A 26,158-nucleotide genomic window follows, 5' to 3' on the forward strand; every position below is an offset into this window, starting at 1 on the left:
TTACCTGGCCAATAAAATGACTCATACTTGTGCTGAAAGCAAAAGAGAACGAGACAAATGGGCACCCTAATTCTCTAAAACAACCCTTATTGGAACTAAACCACTTCAGTTTTGATCTACAAACCACAGAAAGAACAAATGGATGTAGACATTAACTGGAGCTCAAGGCTATAACAAAAATATGAATATAAGAACAAACTGACAAGAGGGAGATTGTTAGAGAGAGAGAATATATCTGCAGCAGTTTGGAGTTGTTCTAGTCTGTTTAAGTTGTTGCTTGTTAACACATGGTGACACATATCAATCTCTTGGGAATGTGTGTATATGCCCAGAGAGGAACGTCTGAGGTGTCGAGTGTATGTGAAACATGTTAACTGGAGCTGGTTTCTCTGTAAATTCAGGCCCAATATTTCTTCCTAAATGTTAAAACATTTGAATGTGTGTTTTTTGTATGCTTGTGGAGGAGGTTTTTAAAATGTGTGATTGTGCTTCAAACCTTCTCTGACAACTGCTAGCAAGATGCTAAATGGCACCTTTTTCCTGTAATCTTTCTTCTGCCAGTCCTTTTATTCTCCTTCATTTCTTTCCTTTCACACTCTTTCAGTCTCTGTCTTTCCTTTCTTTCTCAGTTCTCACCTCAAAATCACTTAAAACACCACATATGGTACCTGTACTACCTCCAAGCTAGAAGCCTGCAGAAAGAATTTCAATAATTAGTCCAAAGTAGAATCTCAAGGGGTTCATCCTTCAATTCAAATAATGTAAAGAAATGTAGGTTCAGCACCATGAGCAAGTTCTGAGAGTAACTGAAGCACCTTGGACTGAGGCCACGTTCACACTGCAAAGTTTTAGGCATGACGACAATGGCAGTGAATAATCTAAATTATTGTTCTGTGTCTGAAGTGTGTACAGAACAGGATTAAACACTCAGAAGAGGAGTGACAGCTGCGTTTAGTGAATGGGGCCAATTTTTGGAAGGTTTAAAAGCAAATATATGAAGATTACAATTTTATAAAAGCACTTACATGTATTCTTCTGTTAAAATCATGCACTATTTGAGGGGTAAAGTTGTTTAAATCGTCTTTCATATGGGCATATAGGGTTTATGCCTAATGGTTTATGTCGTCATGGCAACAAAGTTGTAAAAATTACACATAACTTTACACAGAAAAGCTTAATAAGCGATTTTATTACACTAAAATTACGTTAAAATGCATATCGTTTACATCTTTTGCCTATACTATTAAAACAGTGAATATTTTAACATTCACAAATTGGCCCCCTTCACTTCCACTGTAAGTGCATCACTGTTAATGAAATGTTATAATTTATATGTATATATATCACTCAGCAGGTGCTTAGAATGGGAGAGGATGGTGATCAGATATTTGTAGGTCCAAAAAGCACAGATAGTCAGCATAAAATAATCCATCCGGTCTCCAGCGGTGACATTAATGTCTTCTAAAGCGAAACGATCACTTTGTGTGAGGAAAATACTAAATTTAAGCACTTTTTAACTATAAAAGATCGCTTCCGGTCAGGCCAAATTTACCCGAGTGCTCCCATGACGTAAGTGTGTTGGCACGTGAACTGGCGTGTGACAGACACAACCAATGAGTTGAATGAATGTGCCAATACGCTTGCATCACAGGAGCACTCGGGTACATTTGGCCATTCGTCAACACCTGACTGGAAGCGATCTTTTATAGTTAAAAAGTGCTTATATATCGTTCTTTATCGCACACAATGTGATCGTTTCGCTTTAGAAGATATTAATCACCATCCTCTCCCATTCTAAGGACCTAAATCTTCAAAAGTGTTTTGCAGAAGAAAGAAAGTCACACACATCTCAGATGGCATGAGGGTAAAGAGTAAATTATCAGAGGATTTTCCATTTTGTTTGAACTATCCTTTTAATTGAATATTCATCAAAACTGCAATTGACAAACCATGTGTATTATTGGTGACCAAAATAAATGGCTAATTCCCTCTCCTTTCTGATGGGTTTCTCCTTTCTTTTGTAGGCTGGCTACATGAGTTGGGTAAACGTCTTGGCACACCCTACTTCCTGTCCCCTCTTGCCTCCCTTATTCCTGATTCACTGCGCCCCACCATCTTAGATAGATTGGTGGCCAATACAAGCCAATGGAATGCCACTGATCAGGCGGGACGTGACTCTCTGTGGAACTCGAGCAAGTGGAACACGACAGGGACAGGGCTAGTGGGCTCTGCAGGTGCAGGGCAGGCTGGAGCGGTACTGGGAGGCGGGCCCTCAATTCGGAGTTCGTATGTGACATCGCTGTACTTTGCTTTAAGCAGTCTGACCAGCGTGGGCTTTGGCAATGTCTCGGCTAATACTGACTCGGAGAAGATCTTTTCTATCTGCACTATGCTGATCGGAGGTAAGGACTAGGACTTTACTTATTTAAAGGTAACTTCTTTATTTGTGTCATCTTGGACTTACACTGACATCTAGAGGTGTGGATGCAGCATCATTCAAAATCAATAGTTTTCAGCTGTCATTGTAGAAATGCATTATTCATAGTCAGCCATGATTCATTTCATCTTAGACTGAAGTGTTCAATAACAGGGTGTTTACTGATATTAATGCTGCCTTCATGTGCTATCCGAATAATCCTTCTTTGCACTTCTGAAGCGGTAATTATGATTACGTTGCATTCAAGTGCGTTGTTGAAACATGGATGACACCAGGTTCATTCATGCATATTTCTCTGAACTCTTATTTTGACACCATAAAACATATTACTCAGTTAGCCAGCTGACAATATTTGAATTTTGGTCAAAATCAAACTACTTCTACGGTGTAAATATTTGCAACATACATCAAATGGTTGCTGATACATAAACGTATATAACATGGCAAGTGCAAACAATTAGCTATATTAGACAAATGAATAAAGCCTGTCATTCATTACAGAAACCGTATTCTCCTCCACCATGTTGAAAGTTAATGATGCCTCCCATCTCGTAAAATCGGGTACAAAATGGTCACTGAGTCATAATAACGACTTAAGGGATCGTTCATGTGCAACATCGGAGTGGGAAACTCGGATAATTCAGAAAGCACATGAAGGCTGCATAAGTGAGTATGTTTCAAAATAACAATTCATTTCTTTGAGAGTTAAGCTTGTTTAATGAGTGCATCCTTAAGCAGTTAGTTTGGTGCAACTTCACTGACAAACTAGGAAATGGCAAAAAACTTACGAAGGGTAAATGTAGCAACACTTGTTGATTAGAGAATCTTATATAAACTACAACACACTGATCCGGCCCACGGGCCTTCATCACTGTTAAAAGAAGAAGAAATGAAAAATAACCAATAAATAGACAAGAAAGTATACCATTCACCAATTAGAAAATAAAACTGCAGTACAAATGACAAGCACACTGGAGACATGCAATAGAACCAGGAAATGAGGTGTGTTAGTCCCAATAATAACAGATCATTTTAATTGGTGGAATTGGAGTGTCTAACTGGACACATTGGATGGTGGATAACATAATCTATAGACCCTTTTCACTCTTCCGGGTTTTTGAATGTGGAAGTAAATGATTGCAGGGTAAACTTTGATAGTGGGGAATGGGAGACTACACCAAATATCATTTTTGCTTACCCATTTGCTCCTACAGCGAAAAAAAACTGCAACTATTACGTGTTCACAACTTTCCAAATGTAGAAAAACTATACAATAATAAATAGAGGTGCATTTCAACAGTCAGAAGAGAGAGATGTACGTTTACTGTAACTCTCTCAGCAGCTGTATTGGAAACCCCATCTGTGGGGTTTTTGCATCTGTGGAAAATCCACTGATTGTAAACACCGATCAGCCACAACATTAAAAGCACCTGCCTAATATCATGTAGGTCCCCCTCCTGCCACCAAAACAGCTCTGACCCCTCGAGGCATGGACTCCACTAGACCTCTGAAGGTGTCCTGTGGTATCTGGCACCAAGACGTTTGTATCAGATCCTTTAAGTCCCGTAAGTTGCGAGGTAGAGCTGCTGTGGATCGGACTTGTTGGTCCAGCACATCCCACAGATGCTCAATTGAATTGAGATCTGGGTAATTTGGAGGCATTGCCCAGAGCATCACACTGCCTCCGCCAGACTGCCTTCTTCACATGGTGCATCCTGCTGCCATCTCTTCCCCAGGTAAACGACACATGCACCTGGCCATCCACATGATCTAAAAGAAAAACGTGATTCATCAGACCAGGCCACCTTCTTCCATTTCTCCGTGGCCCAGGGGTCAGGGGTCAGCATGGGCACTCTGACCGGTCTGCAGCTACGCAGCCCCATGTGCAGCAAGCTGCGATACACTGTGTGTTCTGACACCTTTCTATCATGGCCAGCATCAAGATTCAGCCATTTGTGCTACAGTAACTCTTCTGTGGAATCGGACCAGACAGGCTAGCCTTCAATGGGCCTTGGGCACCCATGACCCGGTCGCTGGTTCACCGGTTGGACCACTTTTGGTAGGTACTGACCACTGTATACCGGGAACACCCCACAACACCTGCCGTTTGGAGATGCGTGGACCCAGTTGTCTAGCCATCACAATTTGGCCCTTGTCAAAGTAGTTCAGATCCTTACGCTTGCCCAGTTTTCCTGCTTCCAACACATGAAATTCAAGAACTGACTGTTCACTTGCTGCCTAATATATCCCACCCCATGACAGGTGCCATTGTAACGAGATAATAAATGCAATTCTCTTCACCTGTCAGTGGTTTTAATGTAGTGGCTGATCAGTGTATCATTAGGTAAATTATTTTTAATTTTATATTTAATTTTTACTAATTTCAGGGTAATATAATAATGTTATAGATTTAAACAAAAAAAATTAAATCGCAAATGTAAAACATTTTGCTGGATAAATGCTGCAAAATGAAAAGTGATATCACAGTCTGTGAAGGGTCTGTTGTCTTTATTGATTTATTTGGACCACAATGAAGGCCTGAGTGCTTAAACACACTGGTTTAAAGGAATTCTTCCATCAACAGTGATTGGTGTGATTTAACTTCCTCACTTTAGACTTATTAAAAGATTTACCTTTTACTTTATCATGGACAAATGGAAAACAAATGAATGAATATATTTGACATGATACAAGTCTTGTAGAGCAGGCCTGTAACAAATGTAGTGAACACAGCATGGCACAATCTTATTTCCTTACAACAACAAACAGGACGTGATGCAGTGCCTGATTTTGTCCATGCATTGGTAATTTAGATCAGTGACATTAAGCACATAAGAACTGGAACGCAATCAAATTTCAAGCTACAGGACGCTTTGTCCTCACTGAGAGGGTAGAGATAACTCGCTGATGTATGCCTGGATGTGACACAGGACCAGCCTTGAGGTCTTGATTGTATTTTTGTGTCTAGAACAAATGGAACCAATGGCATCATTTGTTGTCGTCAAGATTCTGGCCCACAAATTTGGGGACACAGTTTTGATAATCAGATAATGAGATGCTCATACAATTACAGTACTAATGGGAATGTCTGTTGTCATCCAAACAAGAACAATATGTCTTATCAGGATGATTCCTGTCTAATATCTAATGGGACAAGTATATTATATACTTGTGCCGCTCAGTTAGAATCATGTCCTCTTCTCCCTAATGATTAAGACTTAGCTTAATGGCTTCCTTTAGCTTGCAGGGATCCCAATGTTCACTTAATTAATTCTTGTCCCACCAGACAGGTTCATCAATATTCAGAGGAATGATTTTGTCTCCTAAAGCAATGTCTATTGATGACACCTAAATGTGTAAGCAAGGGATTATCATAGTTTCACCATTTCAGCAATACAAATTGACAGCTAAATACGTAGTAGCATGAGTTTGGAATACATAACACTAGCAAAAAGTGAATATGACCATCTTTAAACAAAGTCATCATTGATAAACTGGATTAAATGTCTATTTCACCCAAAAATGATTACACACCCTAGAGATGCCTCAAACTGGTATGCCATTATTGTATCCAGAAACACAAAAGTAACATTTCACGACAGTTCATATTGATCATTTGTGACCAAAAGAATGAATGACAATGATAAACTGACAAATAGGACACCCAATAAGACTATAAGATCACAATCCATATGAAGTGCACCATTTGCAACATGACCCAAGTGTGCCGTATTGGACTACATTTCCCTAGGGTTTAATCTTGCTATAGAAATACATTTCCCAAAGGACCACATGCTTTATAAAACAAGATACAGTATTTGCTTTATTGAAGTACTCTTTAGAGAAGCATCCGTTCCGGGTCCCATTTGACCCCATTTACTTTTAAACTTCATTTCTCAAAGGCTTCTATTCTTTGAGAATCAACAATTCCTTTGACCAAAATATCCATATATCTTTGCAACTTATTGATTATCCTTCTCATCGGGGCACACATTTCTAAGGTGGATCAGGTGTATTGACCATTTTTTAACTACCTCCAAATCTGTATACCTCTAAAATACCTCTAAACCTCTAAAGCAGCAATGGCAGGTGAGTAAATATTTTGAACAGTGTTTCTGCATCTACTTATTGATGTTAATAGAAATAACTCTATTAGGGAGGACTAAGCCTTTTCAGAAGTACAATTTGACTTGATGTTCTGGGTTAAAGTAGAATGAATACAGGTAAAGTTGCACAACCGGTGAAGTGAGAACAAAATGTATTTACTAATGTTGATCTTTCTTTCATGATACATACAGTGAAAGAGAATGGTGACTGAGACACCTGAACATTCAAACAACATCACTTGTTTTGTTGGACAAAAGACCGAAAATCATATAGGTATACAATGACAGAATGTTCATTTTTGGGTGAACTTACTCTTTTTAGTAATTTATTTATTTTATTATTATTATAATTATTATTTACATAGGACAAGACACATAACTGGACAAAACATGGATACATGCCACGGATACAGAACATTTACAAAATAACAGTAGAATATACTGGTGGATTTACATGATTGTGTATGTGTGAGGGTGTGTTGCATGTATGTACAACTCTGTTCGATCTAGAACTAAATATATATAAGAGAGGAAGGAGAGACAAAGAAAAAAAAAATATATATATATATATATATGGCCTATGTATAGGAACAGGGAGGGTGCTAGGAGAGCACTGGCAGTATGTCCGTGTGTCTGCCCCGAGCCACCACAAGATCAGGTCACCATCAGGGGGGTCCCAGAGCAGCTCAGCAGGGTAAGGTCAGCCAAGACAGCATTATTGTTATTTTATGGTTATTGAATTGAACCATTTCTCTATTTTATTATTTACCATGCACCAGGTGAGAGCTGACCCATTGCATGATCCCTTCCATGTTGACGTTGTGTGTAATTAAAAGAGGGACACAATGACTTGACTTTTCTCACCCAGATGTTAAAGGATGAACTTACCCTTGAACATTCCTTCAGTTTTCTCTTTATAATATAGTGCGTATCTTTATCTATTGGTGATGCTATTGCATGTGAGGCTAAGCTATTTGGGATCATATTTAAAATGATTACAATGACAAATGATCAGAAAGTGTCCCACTTTACCTACTGAGCACTTTATTAGGAGCACTATGGTCATACTCATGGATCGATGTTTTGTGAATACTGAGATGCTATTCTGCTCACTACAATTGTACAGAGTGGTTATCTGAGTTACCTTAGCCTTTCTGTCTTGCCATTCTCTGTTGAAGGCATTTCAGTCCACAGATCTGCTGCTCACAGGATGTTTTGGGTTTTTGGCTCCAATCTGAGTAAAGAGTCTCCACTCTAGAGAGCCCGTCCAGCCCGTCTGGCACCAACAATCATACCATGATTGAAATCACTGAGTTCACATTTTTTCCCATTCTGATGGTTGATGTGAACATTAACTGAAGCTCCAGACCCATATCTGCATGATTTTATGCACTGCAGCCACATGATTGTCTGATTAGATAATTGCATGATTAAGTAGGTGTACAGGTGTTCCCAATATAGTGCTCAGTGAGTGTATATTCTCCACATCTGAGTAAATCTGCTCATCATTTAAGCAGTATACTCAATGCTGTCCCTAATGACATGTTGCACTGTTTATTTCATTGTTCAATATACATTTAGTGATTTTAAAGCTTAATTTCTGTCTGTCTTTTCTTTTATAGTCCAACACTTAGTGTTGAGGTTTAGTGTGGCATAATTGACATTCTTTTTATCTATTTGGATTGGGACCATTGGGATTAGACTAACTGCCACAAAATTGGAGCCACTTGTTACCTGTTGGGACAGCTGTACTGATTTTTGTTGCTGCATGTGCCCTGTGTGAAGCGAGGCCTTCTGCAAGGAGGACTCGTGACTCCCGTTGGGTGTGTGAACTGTAGAGCAGAGAGTGAGAGGCTTCATCTGGACTTTTGTGTCCCGAGTTTTTCTTGGACTCTACATGGCACAGAGGATCTGGAAGCAGCAAGCCACGGTTCAGAATAGAGCGTTGCAAGAGAGAAGTTCAGCAGAAGAGATCAAGAGAAGAGATCAAGAGAAGAGAGCGTCATTACTTGGGTAGGCAAGTTTTGAACTGAAACTGGCTGCACCCCAAAGGTGTCCTGAGCCAATCAGAACTGGCTTTTCAGAGTCACATGGTCAACTGAGCTGACATTTTCAGAGATGATTTACGATCCTTTGTGGAGGATTCTTACAAACTCCCGCTCAAAAATGTTTAATCATGAACTTTTAAATCTTGACAACAGTACAAGAGACATGACTCAACATTCTCCACGTAAACAAGCATTTACATACTAAATGTGACATGCTTTCATGAATATTATACATGGAAGTGACAAAACATGAAAATCTCTGGTTACAAATCATACTGGTTAATTCTTTGTTTTTACAACATAGATAATACATCACACGTTATGAGAAATCTGATTGCCGGTGTATATTATCAGGTTAAGCCTTGAAGTTACCATACAAGATTAAAGATCATAATCATCTATTTGTTAGTTAGAAGTGATTACAATTCACTACACATGTTTTAAAAGGTACATCGGGCTATAATCATTAATTTGTCAATTATAAAATTGATCACAGGTCATAAAGTCATTTTCAGGATACTCTAGCAAGGCCAGGTATTGTGTACATTGTGGGTTTAAATGCATTCTGTACATTTTAGAGGGTTAACTCAGCAAAGTACAACGTTCCTGGATTAATTTAGCTGTTGTTTGCCGAATAATGAGGATCTCATGAGTAATTATTGTCCAGAATATAGAGTCATAGAATTGCCATTGTTTTGTTCATTGTAATTCAGGAGGATCTCTCAAGGGAAGCTGGTCCACTCTGTCCTCTGCACATAGGGCCGGTTAGAGAGAGGGTCTCTTTGTTAGTTTCATTGGCCAGATGTGAGACTTGTTGGTGCCTTAGTCTTTTAATTTGTGACGTTGAGGAATTCCAGGATTAAAAAGTTGGGTTTTCTAGATTCAAGTCGTATTGATGCAATCCTTCTACATCTAAATATCCTACCAGCATAGAGCTAAAACTCATGTACTGGACCTAAAGAAGCCTAAAGAAAGGATTATCACACCTTCCACAAACTCCTCTCGCTGTAACTCCTGTTTCCTTGTCTTAGCATGGCTAAATCAATAGCTATTGTTGGAAAGCCTTTGAGAGCAGTAAGTCTGTTTGACAATTATGCAGACCGGCTCTCTTTGTACACACATCACTTTGTCATGGCGCTACAAACTGCAAAACAATCTCTCATGCCCTTACTAACACATCACCGGCTGTGACTCCACAGACAGGTGTCACATGGCAGACCATCACTCCTGGATGCTCTGTAGAAGCGCTTAATACTACTATGTTGGTAAAGAAAGTGAGATAAATAGAGAAGGAGAAGCTTGGGAATATGATTGTTTCTTTATGTTAAAACAAAAGTACCCTAAATGATTATGGTATTTTGGACTTTCAAAGAATGTTCATTCTTTGAAGTATCGAGTAGTGCAGTACATTACATAATACAGTACATGAATGATGTAATTATTTAGTACTATATATCACATTTCAATGGTGTTAATATATGATACATCACTAATGGGATGTTCTTATTTTAAGAATTGACCTCCCTGACCTTTTTATAGATTCCTCATAAGATCTTCTGTTTTTTTTATCCTTGAGTAAATGTATCTTGTTTGGGGTCAAGACATGAGGAATCACATTTTTGTTGATGTATTTATTTTTAATATAAGAGGTATACTGTCCACTACAACTCAAATCTTCCCCCTCACTGCAGAGTGACTTTGTCTAAACAAGCTTCCACATTGTGATGTCACACTTCTGTAGACATTTGCACCTGACTGCCTCCACAGCAACACATCAACACCTACTTTATCTTATCACATTCATAGCCTGCACAGTAGTGGAGCTACTACAGGTCAGTTATGAGGCTGCAATCCACTTCAAATGTTTATGCCCTTCCCTCGCTAACTTCCCTCTGTCTCAAGGACTCGGATGAACGTCATTGCTTTTGTTGCAATGGGTTTAACTAGAACACCCTAAGCCCTTGATCACTTGGAGCTCGTTGAGTGCTGATGTCAATTTGTGGAATTATTTAGTGATATTTGCCCCTGAGAAGACAATGTTTTTGGAGATTGAAGCACAGATTCAGGCAAAGATAAGTCATAATTTCTGAGGCTTATGAATAAATCTTGTCAGTTAAGAAATATTAATTTTATTGGAATTAATTGTTAGAAAGGATTATTCAAGTTTTACAAAAATATTAAAATGGTAACATTACTATAAACACATAGGCTATAGTTGTGTAACCGTCAGTTTAAGGTATAATGCTGTTACATCTCAATCTAACCTTTATAAACTGCCTAATTGAGCTATTGGATTACAGTTATGACACATATTCCTTTGTTTCCCTCCACTGTCTTTGTCTTCAGTTCCTTCCTTAATTGTATACCAGGTGTTCCCCATTTATCTTGTTAGCCCATGTATATATTTATATATATATATACCCTTTTGTACCTTGTTCGGTTCTTATTTATATGTAGAGCGTTAGTTGCACCATACTGCTGTTGTGATTGGGTTACCGTCTTAATATTTTATTTTGTTCTAACTAAAGTTCTGCGTTTGGATCCTCACTCTCGCCTCTTCCCTTCACAACCCTGACAGTTAGCTTGCTCCCTCGGTCAAAATCGAGGGGTTGAGGGACTGTCAGCAGAAACTTCCCTCACTCACTTAGTGAAGTGGAAATGACAAATTGGTGGTGGGGATTCCCCCGAGGGGAAGTTAGCAAGTGGATGTTTAAAGTGAAGTGGATCAGCCAAGAAAAGAGCCAATCATAACAGTGGCCATGTACTGTCAAGTCTTAAAGGTGAAGCAGCACCAAACTGATTGTTTCTGACAGAGGGTCAAAAATGATCATGTTTTACAAATATATGACGGTTTGATTTTGTGCAAAAAAACATTTATTGATCTTATAAGTGTACCTCAAGGAACATTACAATAGTACAAATCTCATGACTCATTTTAAGGATGTTTAGATAACCTTGCTAGAAAATACTGAGAAAGAAAATGATTTTTTTGTAGTGAAGAACTTGACAGAGTACCTGATCCACGTAAAGCAGAACAATGTGATTTTGAAATGTTTTTTTTAATGCAGTCACCTGAATTGTTTGCTTGTCTTCCCCCAGCACTCATGCATGCTGCGGTCTTTGGAAACGTGACGGCCATCATCCAGCGTATGTACTCGCGCCGCTCGCTCTATCACACACGCACAAAAGACCTCAAGGACTTCATCCGCGTACACCGACTGCCCAAGGCCCTTGCGCAACGCATGCTGGAGTGTTTTCAGACAACATGGTCCGTCAACAATGGCATCGATGTCAGCGAGGTAGGAAGTCAGAACCATTTTCAGGAACATTGTATCGTTACATGCTAAAGTTTAATACTTCAGGTTAGGCGGTCGATCAAATCCCAAACTTTAAGTATTAGCATTTGGTTGTCTTGGCAAGCAACACTAAAATGAATCAATGAGTAAATCATGCTCAAACAAATGGAAATAAGTGTGGATTATATGTGCAGTCCTGCAGATCCTAATTATTGAAGGATGTCATTGTTGAAGGCTGTGTAATATTTTGCCTGTGAGTTTTATAATTCATAAGTACAATTTATTTTATTTTTTTACCTCTTTGCTACTCATCACTGTGTTCAGATTAATGGACTGCATTGAGGTCTGAATTCAATGGTAACTTGTGTACTGCTAAATTAAATATGAAAGAAGTTCATGATGACGTCCAGGAGGAAATGCCTTTAATATTTACAGCGAATGCATTTTGAGTGCGAGTGTATGTTATGCATCTTAATAGGGGTGTTGAAAAGCTCCCACTGAGCAGTAGCATATAAAAATAAATTTAGTCTGATAAACTGTCGTAATGAAATATGGTTGACTGTCCAAATGTACTCCCCTCATTTCATACTCGTATTGTTCATTTTTACAACTTTTAGTTTCTTCCGGATATACAGTTGTCAGTGTTATTTGACTCCTCACTCCATGATTAAAGCTTATTGCTATTATCTTTTTAACTATCTTTTCCCTTAGTCCATCTCTCAATCCTTTTTTACAATCTCTCATTTGTTTCATTTATTTTCTCTTTCCACCCGCCTCTCATTCATTCTGTATATCTGTAGTTATCATTAACAATTAGATTCCATCTTGCTCAGAGGTGTGTAGAGTAGCCAAAAACTGTACTCAAGTAAAAGTACTAACATAAAGGATTACTTGAGTAAGAAAGTATCCAATTAAGAGTACTCAAGTACTGAGTAACTCGATACTTTCACAAAAAGTTACAGTTTTCAGTGTCGTAAGTATTTATATTGTTAGTTCTGTACATCAGTACTGCCGCTCTCTAAACGCAGAGCACACAGCCTATGTAGGGTACAACCCTGATCGTAACACTCGCTGTGTCTGAAACCACCCCATACACTATACAGTGCACTATTTCCAGTGTCCGCCATTTTGAAGGAGTGTTGACTGGTCGGATGAGAAACACTACCCAGCTTTATACAATAATGTACATTTGATAAAATGTGTTTACTATTTACATTAAAATGTATATTAAAAATGACAAACAGAATGAAGATTTGTTGTATTAATATGATTTAATAACAATAACAAATAAGGCCCAGATATTAAAAAAGTTAATGTGATGTTTCTGTGACAGCCCCAGAGCTCCGACACTCGGTGTATACGTCAGCCTCCAAATTCCCTCACTTGTTTCGTTCATTCACTGCTGAGATGTAGTGCACTCACTGCCATTCACTATATAGGATGATTTCAGACACAGCCACTCTCTACACCATATGATCGCCCGCAAATCTCATACGCGAGCCCCGCGCGCCTCGCTGTGCATGCGCAGAAATGCTGTGTGTGCGCTTCAGTTGTCAATCACGTGAATGGCAGAGCAAAAGGCATTTATTTACACTTAACTTGGATGTTTACATTAATTTATACTGTTAATCAGCCCGAAATAGCTGCGTGGAGTAAATGTGTAAATACTTCTCATGACATGCGGGACAAAGCACACTGATTTAAATATGTACACATAAAAACTGATGTCATAAGAGCCCAGTTACATTATTACCCTGAAAATGACCATCATTACACAGAAAAGCCCACATTAGAATTAGAGACACAACTTACCTCAGAGTGCTGCCTGAAGTTGGAGCTTCAATTTTAATCTTGAAATATCAGTTTGTCCTGGTGTTAAATGAAGGCTTTGCATGACGAAACTTTTTTTCACTGTGCGGAGTGAGGAAAGTGTTTCTCTTTGAAGAAAATGATGCAGGGGTTTGGGTGAAAGTGAGGCTCTCCCTAGAGAACTTGAAAACAGACATTTTAGGCTATTTAAGACAATTCAACTTTGAAAATGTCAGACATCAAACAACATCAGCAAGATGGACAGCACTGTGTTGTCACAGTATCAAATGTGTAGAAATCTCTTGCCTATAGGCCTACGTTAAGCAAAAAGAAGAAAATCTGATTGCCGATTTTGCCTCTTCATTTTCATCATCCCTACATCAGGGGGAATTGAGTCCGACATTTTGATGCGCACAGGTGATCGATGCGGGGCTGCACGGTAGAAAGGAATAAACGTAAATTGTCCTCCACCTGCAGGCTTGATCGGTATTTGCTTTCAAGCACACACACACACACACACACACACACACACACACACACACACACACACACACACACACACACACTGAACACTCCGAATCCTTGCACTTACTGGTTTGTTTCACACACTCAGACAAATTATTCAACCCCAGACACCGCTCCAACGAATAGTCAATAAAAGTCTTTAAAACTCATGAAACGCTCATCATTGTTTTCCAGTATACCACAGAAACATGAAAAAATAATCTGCAAATACTGAAGCAGCAAACTTTGCAAAACACTAAATTGATGTCACTGCCATTTTACAACACGCATATGCATAACACGCACTTTAACACGCAAGCTAGCAGGACAGATGTGTACAGACGTGAAGCGTTATGTTATTTTCCCTCGTGCTGCGCCTGCCCTGGAGCTCTCTGCGCACCCCAGCGGAGGCGCGTCTCACCAATTGAAAACTGCTGCCTTATTGTAATCTCTAGAACTCTATTCAGCGAAAAGAACTGTAAAAGAACCTCAATTTATAAGATTGGATAGATGCATTTACTCTGTTCTGTGTCTAAATCGCAGTTTCTCTAACCATCAGTGGACTGCATTCAGTCTCTCTCTCTCACTCTCTCTCTCTCTCTCTGTCCTTTCCCAGCTCCTGAAAGACTTCCCAGATGAATTGCGGGCTGACATTGCCATGCACCTAAATAAAGAACTCCTGCAGCTGCCTCTGTTTGAATCGGCCAGTCGCGGGTGTCTGCGGTCCCTGTCCCTCATCATCAAAACCTCCTTCTGTGCTCCAGGAGAGTTCCTCATTCGCCAGGGTGACGCTCTGCAGGCCATCTACTTCGTCTGCTCGGGCTCCATGGAAGTGCTCAAGGACAACACTGTGCTGGCTATATTAGGTGAATTTACACAAATACAGACCCTTATAAGCTATAATAGTGAGGACGTCCCATAGACACAATCATTTTCTTGCCACAATAATAGTATTTACTACATACAGTACCCCAAACACACTAGACTCAATAACCGATGTTCTACTATACATGTATAAAAAACATTTATTTACTAAATATTGTATGTTGTATATTAACAATGTGTTGTATATTAACTGCTACCAACAGGTTAAAAAATGCAACTGAATAGTATTTTAGACCATTTGTAACTCTGATAAGTAGAAATGCATTTGCAGAATAGTTGTAGTCATGCTGGCGTACTCAAAAAGCTTCTATATTATAATTTCACAGCAGTTTAAAAGCCCATTTAAAATTCCTCCTACCTGTCACTATTGATTGGGCTTCCTGTGTGAGATTGAGACCGGCAAATACAAGAAAAAGCGCTTGCGCACACGCGCACACACCATCCATTAATATTTTCATTTGGGACGCAACTTAGACATTTTAAATTAAATAATGTCTCTTTCAAGCTCCACACATCTCATCCACACATTATCTCTATTTCTATTGTTCTTAGAGATTCCCATATCATTTTCAAATCTATTGAACCGTATGTATCCTCCTCCCCCTGATTTATTTCTCTCGCTCACTCTTTTACACCACGCTCATTGGATTCAAGTTCTTATTAATTGTCTTCTTTAATGTATTACATTAATATGCATAATAATCTGTGAGATCCAGCTACTGTCGATGACGAGGTTACGTGTGGGCTCTCAAATGTGCATGTGAGCTACATACATTGTGGGCTTCCTTCTCAGGGGCTGTTCAACAGAACACACTCTTGTGTTCCGCCTGTGTGGAAGGTGTCCTGTGTGAACCGCTCCTGTTCTACCCCACTATTAGCTTTCCAAATGCTAAGAGCACAGGAGACTTGACCTTTGCTATTGAGTTTGACATTGGCATGTGACTAAGTTAATTATGCAACACTCTAATAAGCAATAGCACAAGAATACTGTGTTAAAAAGTTTTTTTTTAAATCCACCTATACATATACCAGAGCTGCTGTGTCTGATATGTACAAATGTGCATTTCCCCCTGGAAACCGTGTACTGTGTTGTTCCTAACCATTTGACTGACCTGAGAACATCAATTGGCCAGAGCTGGTAGACCTATGAAACCTGCACCCTGACGTAATCCCATGCTTTCATGTCATGAAGACATCGGCTATCCAGCTCACGTGTGTGTGTGTGCCTGTAATTGTTATTCCATGCAGAGGATCCCATCTCACACTCACATAAGCATTCCTAACACACACTCTAGTCCTGTGCACCTGATGTATAAAACATTCTCCACAGACAAACATTCACATAGACATCTGATCCATATATTAATACAGGCAGCTAACATATAGTACACATGCACATATATATATATACAGGGTTGGGAGGATTACTTTTGAAATGTAATCCACTACAGATTACAGATTACAGAATACATGCTGTAAAATGTAATTTGTAATGTATTCCATTAGATTACTCAAGGTCAGTAATGTATTCTAAATAGTTTGGATTACTTCTTCAGCACTGGTAGATTTCTTCACTTGTTTTGACTATAAAAACTCAGTAAGACAAAATACACATGTTAAAAATACATTCTCTGAAAAACCCAAATATCTTCTGCAGTGTTGCTTCTAAAACAAGATACATCAAAACTGATCTTGTTTTAAAGATTTTTTTATATTTATACAGGAAAACAATATAAAAATGATGATCTGATATGCCTGTTTCTGAAGGAAATGTGTACTTTAATTCACCAAAGTGGAATTCAACTGATCACAGAGTATATTCAGGACATTACTGGTGTAAAACACACCATCACTATTTGACAAAAGTCATTTTTGATCAAATCTAGTCAGCAGCATCACTCCAACACATTATCCTCGAGTAATCATGATGAACTGATCATTTGAAACTACAATATCACAATTGAAAGCTATTCGGTTCATTAAATGAAGCTGAACATTGTTTTGGAGTTGCCACAGTATGCAGTAGAAATCTGCTTTTTCTAGAATCTCATCAGTCAATCGTTGTTTTGAGGTATGAATAAATCATTGTTTGATAATTATCTGTTCATTAACTCAAATAACTGTTTGAATCCGCAGTGATTCTGCCAGAGGTCGTTCATGTGCAGTGGGGCTCAAAACTGAGTCGAAAATCTGAGATTGAAAATCTAATTTAAACCTAGAAATTAATAAAGTCTTAGAATTTTGAAAACATTCAAAGAAACATTATAAAGTTTAAGACGTGTAAATGATTCAGCACTATTTCTACACCCCTAATCAAATAAGCACATTTTTGACACTGGTAATATTTACTTACTACTCAAAGGTTCAAAGGTCAAATGTTCTTGTTTGCATTGTTCTAAAAAGCAACTTGTGTGCTTCATTCTCATGTCCTGCTGGGATGACATGGTTTATTAGCCTTTGCACAAAAATGTGTCCCCACCAGAGTGAGTGCATGCTGTCATTTAAACAAAAGCGGGATATTATATGACATACTAAGTCCTAAAATTCATATGACTTTTTCAGTAAACATTTTCACTCACATTTTTATGCTGATAATATAATTTGTAATAGACAAAAACAGTTTTCAAGTAGACATGTGCATTTTCACATGTGGAGTGACTTGTTGAGCTCCTCTGTATGTGTAACATGAAGGCACAAATCATGCATCTGTTTCTTTATAAATATCCTGATCAATATTTTGAGGGCATCTAGCCATAACTGTTACATATACAGTATACATGGATAATGCATGTGATTTGCACCAAATGATATATTTATTTATATATATGCACTCACTGACTTTATTAGGAACACCTGTACACCTATTTATTCATGCGATTATATAATCAGCCAATAGATTGGCAGCAGTGCAATGCATACAGTCATGCAGATACAGGTCAGGAGCTTCAGTTAATGTTCACATCAACCATCAGAATGGGGGAAAAATTGTGATCTCAGTGATTTCGATTATGGCAGACGGGCTGGTTTGAGTATTTCTGTAACTGCTGATCTCGATTTACACAACAGTCACTAGAGTTTACTCAGAATGGTGCCAATTAATTTATATGGGGCCTAAAATGCATACATTTCCACATTTCTAATTCAGATTTCCACCATTAAAAAACAATTTGTTGTATCTGAAACCCCTCTTCTACTGTGCTTACAGTTAATCTGGATATTAAGGCTCTCAAAAGGTCACAGTAAATGAGGCAGAACTCTTGCGGAGCTAAAGGTTCCTGTGTGTGTGCGTGTGCGCGCGTGTGTGTGCATGTGTGTGTGTCTTTATCTCAATGCCTGGTCCCTGTTCCTCTGATCAATCAAATATTGGTGTGCTGCTAGGCCACATTCACCTCTCACACACTTAATAATTGATGGTCAATATATTATTGAAATGCTTTATTAAAACAGGCTGACACATAAAAGGAGAGTCGCTGATCTCCACACACCCATGGAAAATAAAGTGGGTTGGAAGGGAATTAATTAAAGAATGGGAAGTGCAATTTGCAGTCAGGGGGGAATTAACATGTACATAACAAACACGCAAATACAGGCACACTTCCTTTACACACAACTCTGATCCAAAACCTAGACAGCAGGTGCACTCCTGATGCAAAGGCTGTTCCAAACTGCAGGCAAATGAACAATTCCGCCTTCTAGGGTAACGTCATATATAACGTTATGTATGTAGTGGTGGCGTAGTGGGCTAAAGCACATAACTGGTAATCAGAAGGTTGCTGGTTTGATCCCCACAGTCACCACCATTGTGTCCTTGAGTAAGACACTTAACTCCAGGTTGCTCTGGGGGGATTGTCCCTGTAATAAGTGCTCTGTATAATACATTGGTACTCAGAAGGTTGCTGGTTCGATCCCCACAGTCACCACCATTGTGTCCTTGAGTAAGACACTTAACTCCAGGTTGCTCCGGGGGGATTGTCCCTGTAATAAGTGCACTGTAAGTCGCTTTAAAAGCATAAATGTAAATGTCATAGATTTCTCTACTTTTACGCTTGTGTCCTTGAGTAAGGCACTTAACTGGTCATCAGAAGGTTGCTGGTTTGATCCCCACAGCCACCACCATTGTGTCCTTGAGTAAGACACTTAACTCCAGGTTGCTCCGGGGGGATTGTCCCTGTAATAAGTGCACTGTAAGTCACTTTGGATAAAAGCGTCTGCCAAATGCATAAATGTAAATGTAAATGTATTTGAGGAACAGAAAAATTCCCTGCAATTGCCTTGATGCATTTATTGAAGAAAGTAATAATTTATCTCAAGGTCTCAAGATGTTCTTGGTGTATTTAAATGAGTTAGAACTGAGGTCTCTGATGCTCAGAGTGGATCATAAAACAGGTGTATCAACTGGTCAGACGAGGAAAATGGCCTCAGACCTCAAACTGCAAGACTAAAATCGAACTGCATTCCCACCATCAGGCCAATAGCCCTGCAGCGTAAACCTAAAACTGCCCTTAATATGCTGCCCTGTTGCCAATGTCACACATCCTGCCCATTTCACAAGCAAGGGGGAGCTCAAGCTGATGTATCAGACACTGGAAACTAGCTGGCCCTCAAAATTAACATGGCGGAGACAGAGGCTTTCATTTGTCTTGCCTAGTTTGGACTTTGATTAGTCCTCTTTGGCCCAAGGGTAATCGGTGGGCCAAAGGCACTTGACTGTTTGCCTGGAGAAGCCCAGAGGAGGCACGATGAAGCCCCCGAAGTGACAGCGGGAACACAACTGGCCCTGACACGCACTAGCAAGCCCTCGTTTGGCCCGAAAGTAGAATCTGAAGCTGTTAAGATTGCAAGCGCTCGACTTCCGCAGAGACAAAATGTGTGCTACATTTCCAACAGCAGTTCAGCCATCTTGTTTCACTGCTGCAGTCTGTGCGTTCATTTGTGTGTGTGTGTGTGTGTGTGTGTGTGTTGTTTTTTAAAAAAAGCACTTCCATTTTCATTAGATCAGGGCATCCAGCCACAGAATACCATGGTCTAAATTGTAATGTTGACATTTTATGAGAATCGTGTTGATGATGCAGTGAGTCACTATGCATCAAACACGTCCCACTGTTTTTTTTAGTTTGACAATCATGGGAGTTACAACCCATGAAGGGGCTTGGCCTGCTTCACCACAGTCGGACTGGTCTAGGGCTCAGCGTCTCCAGCCGCGGAATGCCAGCTTCTGGAGGTCCTCTTCTTGATTTCCACTGTAATGTAGGGATCTCCGTACAGGTGGTACAACTCACTGTTTGTCCATACATGCCATTCACCATTGAGCTGTAGTACCGGACCTTACGCCTTCTGCAAGATCTTTCTCTCGCTGGTGTTCAGGAGGTCTTCTGCATTTTGTGGCAGCACCCATGTCTCGCAATCATAGGTGACCACAGTTCTGATGACTAGTCGGTAGATGGACTTCTTGGTGGACCTAGATTTCATTCAATTATGGACACTGAAACAGCAGCGGTTTCCTGCTGCTGCCATTCCTTGATCTCTGCCAGGCTATCGTTCGATTTCGTAAGCAGGGATCCAAGGTATTTGAGGCTTCTGACTTTTTCGAAAGTCCAACCTCCAATCGTTAGGTTGTCATCTGCTCCCACACCATCCTGTGACTTAATGTATTTCGTCTTACCCGTGTTCATCTGAAGGCCGGCTTTGAGGGACTCACTTTCCAGCCACTCGAATGTACGAGAAATGTCACAGGTACTCCTGCCCAGTAGCCCGAGGTCGTCAGCGTACGCAAGACACTAGGAATAAAAAAACTAGTAGTGAGACATGTAGATAAAGACTAGGTTTGTTTATGTGCAGGTTATGTAGATACATAATCAGTTACAGGGACAAATGAGGTCCGATTCTCTGTCCTACCTCTATTTTGGGGGAAAAGGAATATAGGCTTTGGAATGGAGCTCATTTATAGTATGACAAGCTGCTATTCTACAGACTCACAAAGCTGAGAAATCTCATGACTAAAGTTTCTCTTTAGTGTCGGTGGACACTAATCTTGATCAAACTACCAGTCACTTGAACAGAAGAGAAAATACACTGCTGTGAATGAATACACACACACATAGCTAGCCTGTGTTACTATGCACTCACTGTCACTGGAAGACTGTTTGGTTTTGTGTTCGGAGGATAAGCATTTGATGTTGAAAAAACACACCTGCACACACGCACAGTAATGGCACTTTCCTGTGGTGTTATTGATCTGACAGCTTGACCCGAGTATCCACAGGGGTCTCCGGAGAATGCCAGAGAGAGAGAGAACGAGAACAAGAGAGAGATAAACAAAGACGGCAAGGAAAATAGCGAGATTGCAAGAGAGAGAGAGACAGAGAGAGCAAATAGTGAATGACTGATAAAAAATGAAAGCATGAAATGAAACGAAAGCGAATGATTAGTCAAGACAGACAGCAATAAACACTTATTCTGTAAACCAGACAACAACAAAACAATACACACACAGGTGTCTGAGATGCTGTTGGAGTGAGAGTGATTGTCTTAATTAAAACAGTGATATGAAATGGCTTACTAGACTCGTGTCTGCTGTCTGTGGCCAAAAGCATTGCGGAAAGATTACACTTGTTATTGCTCCGTAGAGCTTTTGTCTGTCGGAGCTAGGAGGAGAATGCAAATAAGGACTGGGGAAGGACAAGAGAAAAAGAGAGATGGGGAGAGAGAATATTGATGCAGTCAACTGACAAATCAAGAATTCACCAGATGGGAAAAGCATCCAGTTGAGTCCTTGCATGCAGAATTCTGTGAAGATATACTTCAAGCACTCCGAAACACCACAAATAATGCATGCAGATCAGAAGTTGGCCAATATCAACTAATTATGAAGATACCACCCCCTCATAACATTATAAAGCACTTCATGCAGAAACCCATCCTTTGAGCTGGTCTGGAGCTTTAGTCTTGATGTTTTACTAACATCATCAAACCCCATCACACTAAAGACCTGGACCAGAACAAAACTGTCCAACTAATAAGATCCCACAAATGAGGCAGTGTTAAATCACCTATTTCTAGAGGATAGAGGTCAAAAACAACAGCAGAATAAAATACAACATTATTGGCCTTCAAAAAAAAACAAAAAAAACAGTGACGGATAAAAAAAAAATACTAACTACAGTTCCTAGACTCATTGGACACAGCCAGGGCTGGACTGGTAATCTGGTATACCGGGCACATACCCGGTGGGCCGACGCACTTTTGGGCAGATCAGGCGTGTAATGGCCATCGTAATTTTTTCTTTATAAGTGCGCGGTTAAGTGCTCATGGAAAAGGTGTGTCTTTAGCTGTTTTTGAAGACAGAGAGTGAGTCCGCTTCATGGATGGTGATTGGAAGTTCATACCACCAGCGAGGTACAGTGAAACGATAGTTGGGAAAGTGTTTTGGTGCCTTTTGTGTTGGTACAACAAGGCTACGTTCCTTAGCCGACCGCAGGCTTCTGGCGGGAGTGTAGCTCTGCAGAAATGATTTTAGGTATGCTGGAGCAGATCCAGTGACTGTTCTGTATGCAGCATCAGGGTCTTGAATTTAATACATGCATCAACCGGCAGCCAGTTGTCACGATCCCCTGTTGTCTGCACTGTGTTTCACCTGTCAACTGTCATAAACTACACTTCCCATAATTCCCTGCCCTCATCACTGCCCATGCACTTCATTGTTCTCACCTGCATGTCGTTTAGTCATCATTGTGTGCATTTAAACCCTGTTTGTTCCCCAGTCATTGTCGATCGTTGTTTGTAGATGTTGGATGTCGATGTGTCAGCCCTGTTTACCCTGTTCATGTACCCTTTGATGTTTCATTTTTCCCATCGTGGATGTTTCCTTTGTTCCTGTCTGTCTTGTTTTCACCTTTATAAATAAAACCCGCACTTAGATCCTCACTCCTCGTCTGCCTCCTCCTACTAACGTTACACCAGTGGAGAGAGACAAAGAGTGGTGTAACATGTGCTCTCTTAGGTTCATTAAAGACCAGACGTGCTGCTGCATTCTGGATCATTTGGAGAGGTTTAATAGCACATGCAGGAAGGCCAGCAATGAGAGCGTTACAGTAGTCCAGTCTAGAGATGACAAGGGACTGAACAAGAAATTCAGTTTACAAGAAATGACTGCGCATATTTTTTCTGTGGTTATTCTTCCCATTTTATTTACATTATTTTGCACTATTTTCTTAGCCTGTTGCAAATGCTTTGGCAATACAAATGTGTGATTATTTTTCATACCAATGAAGCACATAAAACTGAGACTGAAAGAGAGGTGATAGGGATCAGCATATCAAACCTGCGGTGCAGAGGAGAGCAAGGGACAATGTTATCCAGAGAGTTCTTGTGAACAGATTGTTTTGAACACACACATATATTATGTATAATTACCACACCTGCTTACTCGATGAAGGATGCACAAATGTTCTGGCATCTCTCTCTCTCTCCACTCTCAGCTCTTTCAACTGCTGCTGAACTCAGTTGCCTCCAATGTGTGCCAACCAGTGTGCTTTCCCAGAATGCACTGCTCTGACACAAACGCACACTTCAGAATTTGTCACTGCTTTCATAGTCCCTCTGCACCAAACCAGAGCATATTTTTAGAGCTTGTGCGACCCTGTGTGCCCTTTCTGAGTCTCATGTTCAAACCCAGTACTTTTAACTTTAGTGTCTAAATTTGATCAACACCCTCTGTGTCTTTGTTTGTCTAAACACGCCAGGACCTTGCATGAATAAACACATAAACATGCAGCTTTGAATGAGTATTATATGAATACTGCATGTGACAACGGCTTTGTTAAGCCCTGTCAGGGCCATGAAACGTACTTGTAACACACACATTTGCAAGAGACACAAATGACTCAATGTCACATTATTGTTATTAGGGATGTGGTGATATTGCCGATAATTGTTTAAAGACCAGTAACTAATCTATCTTAAAGGGGTCATGACATGAGAAACCAAATTTGCCTTGATCTTTTGGTATATAAGAGGTCTTTGTATCATTAAAACGTCCTGCAAGTTTAATATTTTAAGACGTCCTCCCCATTCTAAACAAATCATTTATTTAATCAAGCTCAAAATACAGCTCGTTCTGGATTCATGGTTAGAAGTGACGTGTCGGTTAGAAGTGACGTAACAGCGTTTGCATATGACCGCCTCCAGCACAAGATAACTACGCTTTAAGCGCAAGACAACTACGCTCATTTCAGTATCGCCGTCGCCTCACAAGTGTTCAGTCGATGGACAGCGAGCTCTGACAGAGACTACTTGTGCACAGGAAAATTACGATGCCACACAGATGTGCTGTTCCTGGCTGTGGTCAAACAAAACCTCTGAATAAGCTGCCGAAAGATCCAGACGTCAGGGAAAAATGGATGCAGTTTATTTTTTGCGGACGTCCCAGTCACGGCAGTGTTAACTTAAGCGTTTGTTCTGTACATTTTAAGGATGACTGTTTTGAGAACAAATCTCAATATGATGCTGGCTTTGCCAGAAAACTGTTGCTCAAAGATAAGTCTGTGCCGACTATTCTGGGAACAACGACGACGCTAAACTGTAAGTAATCTATTTTAAACTTTAAACTACTTTTTAAAGCGCAATTTCATTCATTATGAATAATCACAGTGTTTTTACTTAGTTTACTTGCATATTGTTCTGGCTGGGAGCGTCAATAATTGATACATAGGCACTGACGTTAGCCAATCATAACAGTGGGCGTTAACACTGAAGTCTTAAATGGAAAACGCCCCCAAAACAGACTGTTTGAATCAGAGGATGAGAAACAGGGTGGGAAAAGGTCATAAATCACTAGATTTTAAAAGTTTTTCTTAAAAAAAAATATATTAATACTATAATTGCACCTAAGGGAACATAATAATACAATAAAAAAACCCATGTCATGACCCCTTTAAATCTATACGGTTTTGCCTGTTTATAACAAAAAAAATACGAATTGCACACTAAACAAAATCACAAGCTTTAAGTGAAATCAAACATCGTAATGTATAAAAAATTAAACTGGAAAAATATTGTTTAATATTATCTGCTTCCACTTTAAAAAAGCTAAAAAAATAATGACTGAATTCTCTTAAAAGTTTCCCACTTTTGTGCATGGTATTTAAGCTAACTGCCTAGTTAAGTAATCTAGTTCAAGAAATCACTGAAGTGCTGAAATAGTGATGCATCTTGGGTATTTAAAGGGACAGTACACTCAAAAATGAAAATTCTCTCATCATTTACTCTCATGCCATGCAAGATATGTTTGACTTTCCTTCTGCAGAACACAAACATATTTTTAGAAGAATATTTCAGCTCTGTAGGTCCTCACAATGCAAGCGAATGGGTACCAAAATGTTGAAGCTCCAAAAGCACATAAAGGCAGCATAAAAGTCATTCATACTCCAGTGGTTAAATTTGTACCTTCTGAAGTGATATGATGGGTATGAGTGAGAAACATCAATATTTAAGTCCTTTTTTACTACAAATCTCCACTTTCACTTTCACATTCTTCTTCTTTTGCTTTTGGTGATTTGCATTCTCCGTGTATATCGCCACCTACTGGGCAGGGAGGAGAATTTCTGATAAAGTGCTCTAGTAAGGTGAACTATCCTTTAACCTTTAAATGGGGTTCAGTCTTTAGTGACCCGGGACCCCATTCCACCTCCTTTACCTCATCCATTTTCTGGAGATATGCCCCCACTTCTTTAGTGACCTAATATATGTAATAGTGTCGCAATATATATTCAATTCAATTCAATTCAATTTTATTTGTATAGCGCCTTTCACAACACACATCGTTTCAAAGCAGCTTCACAGAACATCAGCATTAACAGACGACAAAAACTGCAACGTCCATAAAGTCGATTAATCATCATTGTGTAATTTAGACAAAATTTGATTTTAATGGTTTAAAAATAATTAAATGATAATTATATTATATTAACTCTTTCCCTTCCAAACACGGAATTTTCCGGGTTTTATGAAAAAAGCTTCCCGCCAAACACGGAATTTTCCTGGTATCCGTATTTTAGGTGGAATACGGTAAGAAAG

At 39.5% G+C, this 26,158-nt stretch overlaps 1 protein-coding gene across 1 annotated transcript in view; it reads left to right on the top strand.

Moving 5' to 3' along the window:
• The window catches only part of LOC127654656 (potassium voltage-gated channel subfamily H member 3-like), a 147,905-nt gene that overhangs the window by 106,537 nt on the left and 15,210 nt on the right, over window positions 1-26,158 (top strand). Inside the window, 3 exon segments of the mRNA XM_052141908.1 lie at window positions 2,025-2,402; window positions 11,691-11,890; window positions 14,817-15,066. Of these exon segments, the coding sequence (XP_051997868.1) occupies window positions 2,025-2,402; window positions 11,691-11,890; window positions 14,817-15,066 (828 nt within the window).

This window comes from Xyrauchen texanus, chromosome 14 (genome assembly GCF_025860055.1).
Source record: "Xyrauchen texanus isolate HMW12.3.18 chromosome 14, RBS_HiC_50CHRs, whole genome shotgun sequence".
NCBI classification, from domain to species: Eukaryota; Metazoa; Chordata; class Actinopteri; order Cypriniformes; family Catostomidae; genus Xyrauchen; species Xyrauchen texanus.